The 18,010-nt window shown below is 45.2% G+C and overlaps 1 protein-coding gene across 2 annotated transcripts in view; it reads left to right on the top strand.

Moving 5' to 3' along the window:
- The window catches only part of AKAP11 (A-kinase anchoring protein 11), a 44,345-nt gene that overhangs the window by 13,863 nt on the left and 12,472 nt on the right, over positions 1-18,010 (top strand). Inside the window, exons 3-11 of one of the 2 annotated variants that reach the window (XM_087726954.1) lie at positions 583-681; positions 2,629-2,739; positions 4,289-4,333; positions 5,379-5,513; positions 6,757-7,021; positions 8,506-13,066; positions 14,451-14,594; positions 15,759-15,842; positions 16,979-17,025. In XM_087726954.1, coding sequence (XP_087583080.1) covers positions 622-681; positions 2,629-2,739; positions 4,289-4,333; positions 5,379-5,513; positions 6,757-7,021; positions 8,506-13,066; positions 14,451-14,594; positions 15,759-15,842; positions 16,979-17,025 — 5,452 coding nt within the window. In that variant the 5' untranslated portion in view covers positions 583-621. The remainder of the gene's footprint in view (positions 1-582; positions 682-2,628; positions 2,740-4,288; positions 4,334-5,378; positions 5,514-6,756; positions 7,022-8,505; positions 13,067-14,450; positions 14,595-15,758; positions 15,843-16,978; positions 17,026-18,010) is intronic. The other variant, XM_087726955.1, reaches the window with a different exon arrangement.

Raw genomic sequence — 18,010 nt, 5'->3', positions numbered from 1 at the left:
TTGTTTTCTTCCTTAATTTTACTTTGTGGGATTTCAGAGTGCTTCTTGGTCCCAATCTTTAACAACAACAACAACAACTACTACTACTACTACTACTACTACTACTACTACTACTACTACTACTACTACTACTTCTTCTTCTCCCTCTCTCTCTCCTTCTTCCTCTTCCTCCTTCTCTTCCTCCTCCTCCTTCACTTTCTCTTCCTCCTCCTTCATTTTCTCTTCCTCTCTTTCTCCTTCTCTTTCTCCTTCTCCTCTCCCTTTTCCTGCTCTTCCTCCTCCTCTTCTTTCCTCCTTCTCTTCTTTCCTCCTTCCTTCTCTTCTTCCTCTTCCTTTCCTCTTCCTTCTTCCTCTTCTTCCTACTCTTCTTCCTCCTCCTATTCTTCTCCCTCCTTCCTCTTCCTCCTCTTCTTCTTCCTCTCCTCTTCCTCTCCATCTCCTCCTCCTCCTCCTCCTCCTCTCCTTATTTTACTTCTTCTTCCTTCCCCTTCCCCCTTCCTTCCTGCTCTTTTTATTAACTTGAAATTGTGCGTTGTAACCAGTGGCGGATTAATTACGCAGCATAACCTGTTTCTATTTTAGAGATTCTTGAAACTCATCCGTGAAAATAAAAATTAAAACATGGACGGCCACACCAGGATCCAAAGCTGTCAGAGGAATCCTAGAGGGCCAGTGAAAAAGGTAAAACCTTGGTCTTCATCACCACCTTCATTTGGCTGAGCGACTGTTTGATGGCTCACGATAAAAGGTTTCCCTTTTCCTTGACTTTCTTAAGAAAAGAACGTTTCGCAGACAATTTAGCAAGAAGTCTGCTAGGCCAGCTTTAATAAGCCCCACTGTCCATAAGTCAGTGATTTTTTAAAAGATGGAGTCCATGCGTTGACCAAATCCATTCAGAGCCAATGAGATGTTTCCTCTCTGGAGATCTGGAAACAATTTGGCCATAACACAACTTCAACAACACTTGGGTTCCTTTTTTCTGGGTTGAACATGAATAGGTTTTCGTGTTTTCCTAAAGACGTGAGTTCTTGTCTCAAATGTTCTTGGATGCCACTCATCCAGCCTTTGCTGGAATGAACAATGATGTTGTTGTTAGTTGCGAAGTCATGTCTGACCCATCGCAACCCCATGGACAACCTTCTTCCAGGCCTTCCTGTCCTCTACCATCCCCCAGAGTCCATTTAAGCTCAGGCCGACTGCTTCGGTGGCTCCATCCAGCCACCTCCTTCTCTGTCGTCCCCTTCTTCTTCTTCTGCCCTCCATCGTTCCCAGCATGAGGCTCTTCTCCAGGGAGTCCTTCCTTCTCCTTAGGTGGCCAAAGTCTTTGAGTTTCCTCTTCAGGATCTGGCCTTCTGAAGAGCAGTCAGGGTTGATCTCCTCTAGGACTGACCGGTTGGATGGCCTTACAGTCCAAGGGACTCATAGGAGTCTTCTCTAGCAATTATAATACATTTAATTTAATAAACCCTTCAAATCTAATCTTCTTCTCCTTTAGCAAGGTTCTGGTCTCCTAGATTTTAAGGAGCCATTAAAAAGACCTTCCCCCCAATTCTTGCACTTAGTTTGAACACCAGGAGACGCAAAATCTTAAGACCTCAGGATAAAATACTAGTTCAGTGTTTCTCAACCTTGGCAACTTGAAGATGTCCGGACTTCAACTCCCAGAATTCCCCAGCCAGCAAATGCTGGCTGGGGAATTTTGGGAGTTGAAGTCCAGACATCTTCAAGTTGCCAAGGTTGAGAAACACTGAACTAGTTTCTATGCACTCCTGAGTTTAAAAAAAAACCCCAAAAAGAGAAAACTTCATAGAATAGCTAGAGGTAGCCCAGAATTTATGTCGCTAAGCGAGAAATTTGTGAAGCGAGTTTTGCTCCATTTTATGACTTTTCTTGCCGCCGCCGTTAAGTGAATCCCTGCCGTTGTCTAAGTTAGTAACAAGGTGGTTAAGTGAATCTGGCTTTTCCCTTGACTTTAGTTCCCAAAAGAGGAATTGCATTTACCACAACTGAGCGAGACTGTTGTTAAGCGAGTTTCGCCTCAGTTTACGGCCTTTCCTGACGATGTTGTTAAGTGAGTCACTGCAGTTGTTGAATTAGTCACACGGTTGTTAAGTGAATCTGGCTTCCCCATTGACGTTGCTAGTCGGAAGGTCGCAAAAGGGGATCATATTTTACCACAACTCAGCAGGACCGTTGTTAAGTGAGTTTTCCCTCATTGTAGAGCCATTCTTGCCAATGTTGTTAAGTGAGTCACTGCAGTTGTTGAATTAGTAACATGGTTGTTAAGTGAATCTGGTTTCCCCATCAACATTCCTTTTGTCCGAAGGTCATAAAAAGGGGATTTCAATTGCTAAGTGAGATCCTTGTAAAGTGAGTTTTGCCTCACTTTACGGCCTTTCTTGCCACTGTTGTTAAGTGAGGGTTAGTTGTTAAGTTAGTATAGGTTCCCCTTCTTGAACAGGGGGCTGGACTAGAAGACCTCCGAGGTCCCTTCCAGCTGTATTATATTTTATTCAACGCAGTTGTGAAGTGAATTTGCCTTCCCCCTCGACGATGCTAATCAGAAGGTCGTACGAAAATCACATTTGACCATCTCCTTATTTATTTTCTTATTTATTTCAAAAACAGACCTCCAGCGAATCTTCCCTCTCTCCTATGACGCCCTTGTTGCAAAGTCAAAAACCGTTGTGTACCATATCAACACAAGATCTGTCGAAAAAAGATGAACGTTTCAATGAGGTTTGGCATTTCTTCGGTTTTTAAATTCATAATAATAATAATAATATGAATTACGCCTTCGTCATGCTCTTCACCATGTCATTCAGCAAGGGAGTATGAGACTCTTCCCTCCATCCCATTCACTATCTTTTAAATTTATTTTTACATATGAAGTGATTTTAGTATAATTTCTTTGCCCCTTGTGAGCAGCCCGGAGTCTTTGATAGTTGGGTGACATACAAGTTGTGCGTTATTTTCATATAAACCTTGCTCCTTAAGGATTAGAGAAAAGATGTTATCTGTGAGTTACTGAGACTGTTTTCATATAGTTCATGAAAGTTTTTATATAGTTCAATTACAGAGAGGCCCGCAATATATTTCCCTTTTTAGACTGAATATTTATTTTGATGTTAAACTAAGCCATACACTGAAATATATAAAAAAAATTCTGAATTGTTTGTATTTATATTGTTGCTTAATTAGACAATAGCTAAGCTTTCTGATCTGATTTCTCTCTGTTGGGAGAAAGAAAATAGATGTATTCTTAGCCAAAACAGAAGACAAGTTTCTTAAACTTCATTCCTAACAGATTTCCTTGCAGTTAAAAAAAAACCCTGCTGGATTGAAAAAAAAATGCAAATTTTCCTGAATTTTGGATGAATGGATGGATAGATAGACAGACAGATAGAAAGCAGACAGACAGACAGACAGACGATAGATAGATAGATAGATAGAGATAGATAATGATAGTTAGATGATAGATAAATGATAGTTAGATAGATGTTAAGATAGATATAGATAGATAGATAGATAGATAGATAGATAGATAGATAGATAGATAGATAATGATAATTAGATGATAGATAGGATAGATAAATAGATGATAAATAGATCATAGATAGATAGATGATAGATATATATATGATATATGTTTGTTTGTTTGTTAGATAGATAGATAGATAGATATAGAGTGAAATAGATAGATAAATAGATAAATGGATGGATGGATAGATGGATGGAGAGATAGAGAGATAAAGATAGACAGACAGACAGATAGACAGATGATAGATAGATGATAGATAGCTAGAGATAGATAATGATAGTTAGATGATAGATAAAAGATAGTTAGATGTTAGATACAGATAGATAGATAGATAGATAGATAGATAGATAGATAGATAGATAGATAGATAGATAGATAGATAGATGATAGATAGATAATGATAATTAGATGATAGATAGGATAGATAAATAGATGATAAATAGATCATAGATAGATGATAGATATATATATGATATATGTTTGTTTGTTTGTTTGTTTGTTTGTTTGTTTGTTTGTTTGTTAGATAGATAGATAGATAGATAGATAGATAGATAGATAGATAGATAGATAGATAGATAGACAGACAAACTTCTGGAAGACGTTAAAAAAACCCCTAACTAGCATCAAATATACATCTTCTTTTGCTAAAGCCTGAAGTATAATATAGTATTTAAAACCTGTCTATATTTCTTTCAATAATTTACGTGATCTCTTTTTATATATATGTATTTTTTTTTTAAATTACAGGTCACTTTTCTCTGTTTTGCTAGTGAGGCTGCTCTTCCACCTAAGGTATGGTCTTCTTTGAGTCAGAAGGTAGATCAAAAGGTCGTGCTTCATAATTAAGATGAACAAATTCTATCTACATTCCAGTAAAGACAATCCTTGACTTACGGCCACAATTGAAACCAAAATTCTGTTGCTAAGTGAGACATTTGTTAAGGGAGCTTTGCTCCATTTTTATAACCTTTCTTGCCACAGTTGTTAAGTGACTCCCTGCGGTTGTTAAGTGGGTCACAGGGTTGTTAAGTGAAGCTGGCTTCCCCATTGACTTCGCCTGCAGGTTGTGACTCCACAACCGTCATAAATAGGAAACAGTTTCCAAGCATCTGAATTTTGATCACATGGCCATGGGGATGCTGATACGGTCGTAAGTGTGAAAAATGGTCATAGGCTTCCTTTTTCAGTACCGTTGTTAAGTGAATCTGGCTTCCTCGTTGACTTGGATTGTTGAGAGTTCACAAAAGGGGATCACATATGAAACCGCCATAAGTACATGCCAGTTGCCAAGCAGCCAAATTTTGATCATGTGACCATGATGATGCTACAATCATCGTACGGGTGAAAAGTGGCCGTAAGTCTCTTTTCAGCGCCATTGTACCTTCCAACGGCCACTAAATGAATGGTTGAAAGTCTTGCTTATGTCACGCGATTTCAAAATAGGGTTGGAGAAATTCTGCTGAAGTGAAGATTGAATATTGCGTATTGGCCGAAAAGGTATCAGAGGAAATGAAACTTTCTGGAGAAACAAACATAACTGTATCATATTAATGACTATGATTTTATTATTCCCCCCCCCCCAAAAAGAACAATGTGTTTAGAATATAATGTCAACTCCTAAAGTTGTTGTGGTGAGAGAAGGGGAGGGGAGCGCATTCAACGCATACTTTCGGCTAGAGTCAGATCTCAGAATACCGCAGCAGGCTTGGGAGGGGTGCACCTCATTGGGGAATGTGATTGATGACACAGACTGAGGGGAGGGAAGGAACAGGGGTAAAGTTCAATTAATTTCCCTACTCGATGGAATTGTTGTTGAAGGGTGCTCTGCTTGGTTTAGGAACTGGCAACTGTCTCTGTGGGCCTTCCAGATGTTCTGAAATCAAGCCACTGGTGCAGTTTGCATGACCAGGAAGCTCTTTTGCTAAAGGACATTTGTAAACCAACGGAGACTTGTGATGACTTCAGAAACAAGGTAAGAGAATATAGCATGCTGCTATTGAATAGAGTAAAGTAGAGTAGAATATAGAATAGAATAGTAGAATAGAGTAGAATAAAGAATATAGAATAGAATATAGAATATAGAATATAGAATATAGAATATAGAATATAGAATATAGAATATAGAATATAGAATATAGAATATAGAATATAGAATATAGAATATAGAATATAGAATATAGAATATAGAATATAGAATATAGAATATAGAATATAGAATAAAGTAGAGTAGAATAGAGTAGAATATAGACTATAGAATATAGACTAGAGACTAGAGACTAGAGACTAGAGAATAGAGAATAGAGAATAGAGAATAGAGAATAGAGAATAGAGAATAGAGTAGAATATAGAGTAGAGTAAAATATACAGTAGAGTAGAATAGAATAGAATACCTATAGAAAACAGAATTGGCAGGGACCTTTGAGGTCTTCTAGTCCAATCCCCCGCATAGGCAGGAAACACTATACTATTTCAGACAAATGGTTGTCCAAGCTTTTCTTGAAAACTTCCAGTGTTGGAGCATTCAGAACTTCTTGTGGCAAGTTGTTCCCCTGGTTAATTGTTCTAACTGTCAGGAAATTTCTCCTCAGTTCTAAGTTGCTCCTCTCCTTGATTAGTTTCCACCCATTGCTTTTTGTTCTATCTTCTGATGCCTTGGAGAATAGCTTGACTCCCTCTTCTTTGTGGCCACCCCTGAGATATTGGAAGACTGCTATCATGTCTCCCCTGGTCCTTCTTTTCATCAAACTAGACATGCCCAGTTCCTGCAACGGTTCTTCAAATGTTTTAGCCTCCAGTCCCCTAATCCTCTTGGTTGCTCTTCTCTGCACTCTTTCCAGAGTCTATGTACATATACCCTACCCCCCCGCGAGGTAGTGCTTGACCACAATTGAGTGCATCATTTCTGTTGCTAAGTGAGACAGTTTTTGAGTGAACTTTGCCCCATTGTACGACTGAGGTCCCATGATCCCCTTTTGCGACGTTCTGACCAGCAGTCAATGGGGAAGCCAGATCCACTTAACATCCGGGTTGCCGATTTGTCAACTGCAGTGATTAACCACTGGAAGGCCGGGAAATGGGGCAAAGTTCCCTTTAGTGATGTCTCCCTTAGCCACAGAAATTTGGGGGCCCTCTTGTGGTCATAATTCAAGGACCACCACTATAGCTGCTGATAAATAACCTATGGGGTTTCCCCCCCCCCTTTCTCTTGTCACCAGAATTGTGTGTCACGAGTGCTGTGTGTGATGAGATTGTCGCCTTCGTTTGCGAGGCTCAGAGGGGACGCCGTGTTGACGCTGCTGGGCAAGTACACCGCCGCGATAAGGTGTAGCGAGGAGATGCGCTCGCTGCAGAAACAGACGCCGGACTCAACCCACACCGAGAACGACGACACAAATCAATCCGTGTCGTCCATCGAAGACGATTTCGTGACCGCGTTAGAACACTTAGAGGAAGACGAGCCGGGGAAAACAACCCATATCGGTTAGTTGGCCCCCCCTGGGGATGCGGTAACCTCTTCAATATTTGGGGTTTCGGCAATGGATGTTTAAGGGCACGTTAAAGTCATTGAATTTGACTTTCCAGAAATAATTTTCGCCTGTAGTATGTTGTGTGAGAACTGGGGGTGGCGCGGTGGTTAGAATGCAGTATTGCAGGCTGATTCCGCTCACTGCCAGGAGTTCGATCGTAACCGACTCCACGTTGATTCATCCTTCCATCCTTTTGAAGTTCGTAAAATAAGGACCTATAATTATTAGACGTCTAAGTGCTGTTGCTATTTTTGTGAGGGGGTCCTTGTTGCTTTCTGAGCATGGTTGTTTCAGACACTTCATTACCCAACTAGGTAACGTCATCAGGTAGGAGACTCCATACCATTTCAGACAAGGGTTGTCAAGTCTCTTCTTAAAAACCTCCAGTGTTGGGGCACCCACAACTTCTGAAGACAAGCTGTTCCACTGATTAATTGTTCCCACTGTCAGGAAATTCCTTAATTCTAAGTTGCTTCTCTCCTTGATTAGTTTCCACCCATTGCTTCCTGTTCTACCCTCCGGTGCTTTGGAGAATAGCTTGACTCCCTCTTCTTTGTGGCAACCCCTGAGATATTGGAAGACTGCTATCATGTCTCCCCTGGTCCTTCTATTAAACTAGACATACCCAGTTCCTGCAACCGTTCTTCATATGTTTCAGCCTCCAGTCCCTTAATCTTTGTTGCTCTTCTCTGCACTCCTTCTAGAGTTTCAATGTATATATTTTAAAACCATGAACATATTGATTGCTAAGGATGTAATTGTGTAGACATTTATGTCGAAATTACCCAGTTTAGCCTAGTGGAACTTGCTGTTAATTGAACGTGGGAGTTTCGTATGATGAATCCAGTGGCCAAATTTTTTTTGCAATGTCTGGGGTGGGATTCAAAAATTTTAGCAATTGGTTCTCTGCCTGGTTGCTGGGTGGGCGTGGCCATGGTGGGCGTGGCCTACTCGGCCTCCTATACCACGGCAGGGAGTGTTTTCAAGGTTTCGGAGGGTTTCCTCGAGCCTCCGGGATGGTGAAAATGGCCTCCTCTGTGCTCCGGAAGCCCTCTGGAGGCCGGAAATGAGCCTGTTTCCAGACTTCCGGAACTTCCGGGAGGTCCCTTTCTCACCCTCCCAGAGTCTTCGTGAGGGCATCCAAAATGGGTCGCGTAGAGACTTCTGGGAGGGGCAGGGTGGAGTGGGCGGAGCCAGCCAATCGTTGCAACTACCGGTTCGGCAAACCAGATGTAAAATGAGCATCTGATTCGCCCGAACCGATCCAAACTGGCTGAATCCCATCCCTGATTGTGTCCTATTTCTGCTAATTGACTGATATTGATTCATTAAGCTGGTGTCAAGTCTTAGTAGACACATTGATAGACCTTCTCCAAGATAGTTTACAAAAATGTCTTCTTTCTTTTTTTTCTCCCCCCCCACCCTCCTTTTGAACAGAAACCGAGAAGAGTCCAGAGTCATCTCCAAAGTCCACCTTTGCTCATCCTCTCAAATCTAATGATCAAAAGTCCTTCGTCAGTTCTCTGTATCGGAGGCCGTCGGTCAAGTCCTCCATCTCCTTGGTGAACATCTTAGAACTTGAAGAATTGTCATCTTCCGCAAGAAATCCGGTCTCCACTTCCATTTCTGAACCTTGGATGCAGAGAAACTTTTTCAGGCCCCACAGTTCTTCGGATCGCGGCGTTAATTTTTTGCACAAAACCTTATTTTCTTCCTCCCCGGCCGATTCGTCCGAGTCGGACTGTTCTAGCCCAAGCCCGGTCATCTTCTTGGATGAAGAAGGCTATCAGAAAAGTTTGAAGGCCAAGCTTCAGCTGCCGAAAATCCCAGTAGGGAAAGATGGAGTTGAGGATTCCGACTCTGAAGTCAGCGAGTTTTTTGATAGTTTTGACCAATTTGACGAACGCGAACAAACTTTGGAAAATAGTTCGAAAGGTTCTAGAGATCCCGCCACCGCAAGTCATACGTCGCAGAAAAGCATCGTTTCGTGTCAGAAGTCCTGCTCCACCTCAGCATCCATGAACCCTCAGAAATTCAAATGTGATCGCCCGGTTCTTCCAGCCAACGTAAGGAAGCCGACTCCCCTCAAACCAGAATCTCCGTATAACAACCTGTTGGACGTCCCAGATTCTCCCCGCCTGATCAAAAACCCAGCGGACGATCACGCGGCCTTGTTCAGCCCAATCAGATCTTCTGCTTTCAGTCCTCCGGGCAGTTGCTTTTCCGCCGAATGCCTCTGCCGAGTGAACCGAGATGCCTTCAGCCAGAACCACAACATCGTCTATCACACCTACTCGGATTTTGCAAATAATATTTCCTTTGAAATTCTGGGCTCTGTGTGTAATGCTAGGCCGCCCTCGTTGTGTAGATGCACACAGGAGATGATTGGCCAGGGTAGGGTCGTCCCGGAAGAACAGAAAGACCGGACGGCGAAAATCCAAAGAGACATATCTAGAAAAGGACTTCATAAGAAAGATAGATCCAAACACAAGTCGGGAGTGATTAAAGATCACATCCAGAGATTTGCTTCGGAGCTGGTGGAAACGAGTTTTGGAAGCGCGTTTAAAGATCTCCAGAAGAGTGTTTCTTCGTGTACCAATGCGTTGTGTCAGTTGGCTGCTAAATTGACTTCTTCGGTCTTCCAGATGGCCTTCTACGAGATTGGAAGGCAGCAAGCCCTTCTGCTGAAGAAGAAAGCTATTAATGGTTTGGCAGGGTTCTTGGTGAGCGAAGCCGTCACCGGAGCATTGAAAGAACTGTACTCTGTGAAGCAACAAATGTTTACCAACACCGTTACCAAATTTGCAGCGAACCTTGCCGAGGAGCTGATATTTGAGGGGATAATGGAAGTCTGTCAGTTTTCGCATCCGCCGACGCCCACGGCGTCTCATCAGGACTCCTTCCGTTATAACGATCGAGTCGTGTGGTCTTATGCCCAAGACTTGTCTGAATCTGTCATCCAGGATGCGTTCATTGAGTTATCACAGGTCGATGTGAGCTTCACGTCACAAGCAGCCATAAGCGTTTCCACGGACAACGTAAAATGTGTAAGCAAGGAGAAGGTTCTGGAGTTAACCCACACATCCAATGGGTCTTATGAGCTTGGTGAGAAAGTGCCGGTAGCCTTAAACCCTGTTTGGGAATTCAGAAAGGAACACACCATTAATCGAGCCTTGTTCTACACAACGGGCATTGCAAGTTCGATTCCGGTGCCCTTGGCTGGAAGCATCCTTTCTCAGCACCAGATTTTATGGAAGGAAGACAACGTCAAGAATCCACTGCCCTCCGAGACCAAGCTCTCCTACGTCAGAGGGTCCCCGGAAATGTGTTGTGCCACCAAAAACAATCGAAGTGAAGTGTCCTCACTTCGAAATATCTACCTGACCACTGATTTCGCGGCAGGCAATGAACGCGACTCTCCTGACCACCCTGAGTCCGGCAAATTTGCAGAAATATCGAGCACCAATAACTTTTCTGGCACGATGGTCGATATGATCGTATCGGAAGTCTACGAAGCCGTCACTTCTTCCCGGGTTTCTAAATCGGCAGAGACATACACAGGCGTGCTGCAAATGAATGATGCCCCCTGTTTGCAGTGCATTGGGAAAGATTCTTGCAAGAATATGTTTGCAAATTATCTGGCCAAACGGATCGTAAAGCAGTCCGTCGACGAAACGAAATCGGCGTGCTCGGCTACCAGTGAAAAATTAGCCTACTGTGTTGGGTTGGGGACCCACCGGAGAAGCGGTAAGAAGGACTCTCAGGGTGCGGCCAAACAAGGAGAGAAAACGAAGAACATCCCAGTTATCGTGGGTCAACAGCAGATGCCTTTAAACAACATATCGAAATTTCACATCTCTACCGCGGCTTCGAATCGATGTTTGCTGTTGGGTTCTAAAGAGGGTGTTCAGGAAGGAAAGAACTGTGTGGCCTGCAAGCCATCCGCAAGTATAATCTCTCCTACGATGACATTTGTCAGATCTAATGAGCAGGTTCCAGATGCGAAAGACAGTTCAGCGATACCTATCAGTAATTTACCTGAAAAGCAGAGCGCGTCTAAAGCCCCAGGAGGTTCTGCGTTTGGTCACGAAATGCCTTTTCCGGAAATAAGTAACACGTGTGAAGATGCACTTCAGCTGGAAGATAAATTGAGTGTCAGAGACACAAATCTTCTCGTGGTACCAGAAACACCTCCTTCCACACCGTTAATGCCTTCTCAGGCAAGTTCGGAGTGGAATTTAAGGAAATTAACCAAAAAACTGAAAGGGGAATTAGCCAAGGAGTTTGCGCCTGCTACTCCTCCTTCGACTCCTTACGTGCCGGAAACAGATGGAATATACACTCCGGAATGTGAAAAGTTAGAAAAAGAAGAGTTTATGTTGAAATTAATGCGGTCTCTCTCCGAAGAAGTGGAAAACAAGGAAGTTGAAGAACATCCGGAAACATCGTTAGAGCAAATTCAACCTTTAGGACCGACAGTAGATTATGCCGATCATCTAGCTACTTGTATCATCTCTATGGCAACTGAGCAGGCCGCTTCACGTTTAGAAGATAAAGCTACTCAGATGGAGAAGAAGAGATACTGTCAAGTAAGCACGGAAGACCAAAGAGGCGGGCATTCCACGTTTGTTAACGTTCCGGAAAAACACCCACCCACTTTGTGGATTTACGCTGGCGAAATGGCTGGGAGGGTCATCCGAGAAGCCAAGAAAAGGCTCAACTCAAGACATTGTAAACTTCTGAGTCTCCGTCATGTTAATTACGAGGGCAGTTGCTTCCACCTGAAAAGAAACTATCACGAATGTTGGTCCAAAGACCAAAGACCGAAGCCATGTTCTAGAGAACCAGACCCCTGCGCTCTTCCCGTGCCCCTGAATTCGGAAACTTCGGGGCTCACCTCCAAATATCCCAGCTGCGAAAGCGTGACGGATGAATACACCGACCACATCATCCGGGTTTTGAAACAGGAAGGCGGCCACGGGGACCTCATCATGGATAATTTTGCCAGCAGGCTTGCTTACAAAACGGTGAGGTCTGGGATGCAGCAAGCCGCCAGGAAACTCCGGGCGAAGCCCAGTAGAAAGATTGCTCCAGAAAAGAGCTCCAAGCTAAGCAGCAAGCTTGAGTTGTTCGAGGCCGCAAACCAGGACTTCGATCAAAAGAATCAGAAAAATGGCGTGATACTTCATCTCACAAAGCAGCCTTGGAGGAGTAGGTGTCCCTTACATGGGCCCGAACGCTCCAAGTTGCTTGACTTCTCAGAATCTCTTGCTTGTACGATCACCTCTGATGCCAGAAGGATGTTCATGTCCGCGACGAGTTTACCCAAATCTTTCACGGATTCTTGTTTGTACCAACCGCCGAGAGACGACAAAGTCACCGATTTCAAAACGACGTGGAGTCAAAGACTGTCTTCTTCCCGTTGTAAGCAGAAGCTGTATCACAGCATGGAGAGTTTGAGGGACTCCACCTACCAAGGGAACATTTTACGAGCCGTAGACCAATACGCGAAGAAGATCGTAGATGATACTTTAGAAGCGAGCTTAGGATCAGCTACTCGGCAAGCTCCGGAAGGATGGACAAATGGAGAGAGGTTAACCTATGAAGAAAAAATGATCCCGTTTTCTATAGCTGCCTGCAAACACTGCAGTTTGAAAGAACACCAAACCTGCATTGGCGGTTCGTCTCTGCCGCTAGCTGGACGAGATCTTCCTTCTAACGTTAGGCAGTCTTCGGATGGGAGTGTAAGCATCACCTTGCCTAAATCTCATGGGCTTCATTTGGACATTCCCAAAATTCACGTCGATATGGAGGAGAAGGTCCTGTTTGCTGAAAACCTTGCGCCTGTCACGTTGGACCGAGCGAGGCGCCAGCTCAGCAACACCAGTTTGACAGCGGATAGCGGGATCAGTCAAGATGGAATCAGTTTCGCCGAAAGTCTAAGCACAGAAATTATGACTTCCTGCATGACAAATATTGCTCCAGCCATCAGTATAAGGTAAGGCTGATTTTTGCAGGGAATATATATTGTAGGACTGTGATGGAGAGCCTATGGCGCACAGCCCTCTCTGTGGGCACGGGCGCCATCGCCAGCTGCTTTTCTGCGTACACTGACCAGTTGATCATTGCACCTGCCGGAGCCCTGGAAACCTCGGGTTTCCGGTGCCCTGGCATGCGCGAAGACCAGCTGGCACGCCGGAAGCCAGTTTGTGGGGTTTTGAAATGTCTAGTTTCTGGAGCTCTAGTGCACATGTGAAGAGCAGGCAGAGCAGTGGAGGGGAGGGCAGGATTAAATCATTATGTTCCCAGAACTCCTCTTGAATTCTGCTGACGCTTATCTGGCGCCAAATTAGACTTTAACTTGAATTGACTAGATTAGGAGAAGAGGAGAGCTGCGGGGGGAGGGGGGGGACACAAGTTAAATGAGTCACCATCCTAGAGTCATTATGTTCCCACAAACCGTGTAAGTCTAACCCCCCTTGAATTTCCCTTGACCCTGATCTGGCATCAGTTTAATATTGAACTTGAGTTGACCAGATCAGGAGAAGGAGAGCAGGGGGAGGAGTTAAACAAGTCATCAGCCTAGAATCGTCGCATTCCCAAAAACGATCTAAGTCCAAACCCTCTTGAATGCTGTTGCTCCTTATCTGGCGCCAATTTAGTACCCAACTTGAGTTGACTAGATTAGGAGAAGAGAGGCAGAGCTGGCGGGAGCGGAGTTAAACAAGTCATCGGCCTAGAGTCGTTACGTTCCCAAAAACAGTCTTAAGTCCAACCTCTCTCGAATGCTATTGAATTCTGGCACCAATTTACTATTGAACTTCAGTGGACTCGAGTAATGTCAGGCGCCAAGAATTGGGAACTGTATGTTAGGATGCAATTCAGAAGATTTATTACTCAAGCCTGTACACAAAAACATATAAAGGGGGCGGGGTTCACCGACAAAAGGGCGAACGACAAAACCGCGCCCGACTAAACTGCGTCGCTGACGTCATTAACAGGGCGACAACAGCACGGAGACAGAAGCACGCTGTAAACCCTAAACCTAAACTTAACCCTAAACCTAACCCTTACCTTAAGTTAAATCGGCTTTCTTTCGATGCGCTATTTAAAGCGCCCTTCTTTCTCTGCGCTGGCTGTTGTCGCCGCGTTGATGACGTCAGCGACGCGGTTTAGTCGGGCGCGGTTTTGTCGTTCGCCCTTTTGTCGGGTCACGAAGGGGGTGGGGGGGCATGAGACTTGTTTCATCTTTCTGAAAGAGCCATTGGAATTTGAGGCGACCCCTGGAGCGGATTCCAGGTGCGGTCAACCCTGAAGGAAGGTCAGGTATGCGGAGTGCAGCGATGACAAATAGTGACTCTACCCTACTTCACCTGTATTAGCGCCATGGAAACGGAGGGTCCGAATTCTGCTGAGTCCGTGGTCAGCCAGCAAACTGGAGAGGACAGCACCGGCAGCTGGTCCAACTTGAGTTTCGATGAGGAACATCCAGACGAGAGCAGCAGCTTTCTCCACCTCAGTGACAGGTAACTAAAATCTATTTTGTAACGTTGACGGATGGCGCCCCGTCCATCGGAGTCAACTCTTAGTGGCCCGAACTTCTCCAGAGTGAATGTTTAATGTGCAGTTTTGATGAGATGGCTTCACAAACCCTTCTAACACCGTTAAGGTCCCGGGTTGACTTTTTAACAGGCTTTAGCTTGAGAAACTGGTATTTTTTTAAAGGTTGAATGATTTAACTGTCGGACACCTCTCACCCCCCCCCCCCCCGCGCACACACCTGGAAGGCTGGTAAGCACGGGGTCGTCCTGGAAACAGAAAGGGTCTGGCTTGCATCGCTTTGGCCAGACTCACTCAATCCCAGTAGGGGCACGCACGCACAGGCCTAGCCTTCGCCATCCCAGCAGGAGTGCATGTGGACAGATGTTGACAAGCACACACGCTCACGGAAGGATAGGGTGGGCTGGGCCTGTGCGTGCCCGCGCCCGCTGACTCCTGTGCGCATGTATGTCTGCCAGGATGGCATGGGCCTGTCCTGTTGTCAGGGTTCCAAATAGCCTCTAAAAGTAAACCAGAGTCGAAGGCAAAGGATTCCTCAAAGTTTATGAAGAGAGCCATGTTGGCACACCTGGGAAAACCTGAAACTGAAGGCTTCCCGGTTTTCCCCATCCTATTGAAAGTTCAAGATCTTGCCCCCCTCACACCCACCAGTCCATCCCATGGTCCAATCTTTCACTGCCACGCTGGCAGTTCCACCCATCCAGTTCCGGTCAGGTGCAGAGCTGCAAAGACAAAGGATGACCTTGGTTTTCTAGAAAGGAATTTTGTTTTGGCTACATATCATCTAACGCCGTGCAATATCCCCGCTCCCGTTTTCCCACCACAGAAAATGCCTAGTAGAATAATAGAAAGTGTGGCAGGCCAGAGATCCAGCAGGAAAGATGGCGGCAGGCCTGAACCCTGTGTGCGCGTGTCCCCACTGGGACTGCGTGAGCCTGGTGGCTGAAGTGACCCAGGCCTGGCCCCCTTACCGTTTTCAGGATGGCCGCAAGGGGCCAGATCTGATCGCATCGCAGGCCTTGAGTTTGACCCCCCTGATCTAAGGCAATCCGCTAGTCAATAGGAAGTTCTGGTTGGAGCTAACTACTTATTTCTTCGTCGTTCAGCCCTCTTCTCTTCTCTCCTGGCAGTAATGGTAACAGCAGTAGCTGGAGCAGTCTTGGTTTAGAAGGAGATTTGTATGAGGAGAATTTGTCCTTTTCGACATCCGACAGGTTGGTCCATCCAAGACCCAACGACAGGACGGTCCGCCTCCCCCCCCCTTGTGTCTCCATGCATGGCCGCGATTCCCTTTTTTTCAAGACCAACAATCGGGCGCCTTTAAACCTCTCGATTTCACTGTCGGCGTTTGCTTCTCACTTCTTCTTAACAATCGTGCTTGTTCCTGAACCATAGAGAGCGGGCTCCATTTGATTGTGTGAACGGTGTGAATGCCTTTTGTGGAAAGAACAAACCAACATCCGATCTGTGTTGTGCATGTCCGCCTTGCCGTCCCCCCCACCCCTCCTCCTCCTCCTTCTCCTCCCGATTCTGCCTTGCTAAATATGAAGCGTTTGCTTTCTGCGCTGTTTCTGATTTTTTTTCTTTTTTACTCAATTCCCCATCGTTCTCCTCGCTCTCAGCCGCCCCTTGTGGGAGACGTTTGAAGCGGTACAGGTCATCCTTGATTTACGGCCACCAATTGAGGCCCCCCCCCCCGATTTTTGTGGTTAAACGAGACGTTTGTTTAAGCGTCTCGTTTAACCACAAAACGACACGCTTGTTTAAGCGAGTTTCACCCCCCGTTTTATCACCTTTCTTGCCTCGGTTGTTAAGGGAGTCGCTGCGGTTGGTAAGCTAGCAAGCCGGTTGTTAAGTGAATCTGGCTTTCCCCCATTGTCTTACCTTGCCAGAAGGTCGCAAAAGGAGATCCGCATGACCCCCCCCCCATGGACACTGCAACGGTCGTAAGTGCGAACCAGTTGCCAAGTGTCTGAACTTTGATTATGCGAACATGGGGAAAGGTCGTCACTGTGAAAAACGGTCGTAAGTCCCTACTTTCACTGCCGTTGTAACTTGGAACGGTCACTAAAGGAACCGTCGTTAAGCCGAGGACTACCTGTACTTTCTTCTCCGAATCATTGGATATTGATCTTTTTTTTTAAAAAAAGAAAGAAAAAAAAGAAGGCGGACTTTTAATTCTTCAACCAGGAAATTTGCAAAGCGGGAAATGGTATGAGAAGCAAGGAATTTGTTTTTTCACCATAATTCCTTACAACTTTTGTCGGTTCTTGCTATATTTTTCTTGAATGTTCATCCCCAACAGTTTTAATACGGTCACCGTTTCTCACGGGTCTCCCCTCTTTTCTAGCGATGGAGCAGAAGACAAGGAGGAAGAGCTCAACGCTTCCATGGAAGGTGAGTCCGAAGGGGAGTGAATGTGGATTATATTAGAAGTGACACTCCGTCCAGTTTGGTCACCGTGATACAAAATTAAAATAAAAAAACCAAGATGTTGGGACTCGTAGAAAGAGTGCAGAGATGACCTGGGAGCTGGAGGTTAAAAGATAGGATGAAATGTTGCAGAAATTGAGTATGTCTAGTTTAGGGGTCTCCAAATTTGGACCACTTTAAGACTTGTGGACTTTCAACTCAGAAAGAAGAGCAAGAAAGAGGATTAGGGGACTGGAGGCAGTGCCTGATTTAGATGAAAAGAGGCCCTAGGCTATTCCACTTATGAGGCCCTTTCACCTCCCATTTTTAAGTTTGTAAATTGCATGAGAGACAATAAAATACATCATTACTGTGATATATATCAATAGATATCAATATATATAGCTGGCCTCCCGACGGAGGGCGGCTCTACTCTGCGGCAAAGGCAGCGAGGCCAGCCGCCTCCCCTGCTGCGCTCAGCTGCCCGGCTCGCCCCCCTCGCCCTCACCTGCCTGGCCGCTGGTGGGCTCTGCGTCGACGGGGCGGCTACTGGGAGCGGCCGCGCCTCTCGCCCGACCGCCGATGCTGGGAACATGGGCGGGCTCCCCAACTGCCGCGGCGCTGGAACAATCTTAACCAATACATTTTTATGTTTGTTTATTAGTCATCTGCGTAGAATTTCTCCTTATTTTCGGTTCAGGGTTTTAGTGTTCACTGTTTTTAGAATAGTGTAATTTTAATTTTGCTAACAATTTGAATGTAGGCCCCTCTTGATCTTGAGGCCCTAGGCTGAAGCCTAGTTAGCCTATAGGAAAATCCGGCCCTGACTGGAGGCTAAAACATATGAAGAACGGTTGCTGGAACTGGGTAGGTCTAATTCAGTGGTAGTTAACCTGGTCCCTACCGCCCACTTGTGGGCGTTCCAGCTTTCATGGTGGGCGGTAGGGGTTTTGTCCGATACTGAAGCACT

Source organism: Thamnophis sirtalis, unplaced genomic scaffold, assembly GCF_051295495.1.
Source record: "Thamnophis sirtalis isolate CommonGarterSnake01/CBP01778 unplaced genomic scaffold, rThaSir2_p1.2 scaffold_12, whole genome shotgun sequence".
NCBI lineage: Eukaryota > Metazoa > Chordata > Lepidosauria > Squamata > Natricidae > Thamnophis > Thamnophis sirtalis.
The sequence above is the reverse complement of the archived record's forward strand: the minus strand, read 5'-3'. Positions and strand labels throughout refer to the sequence as shown.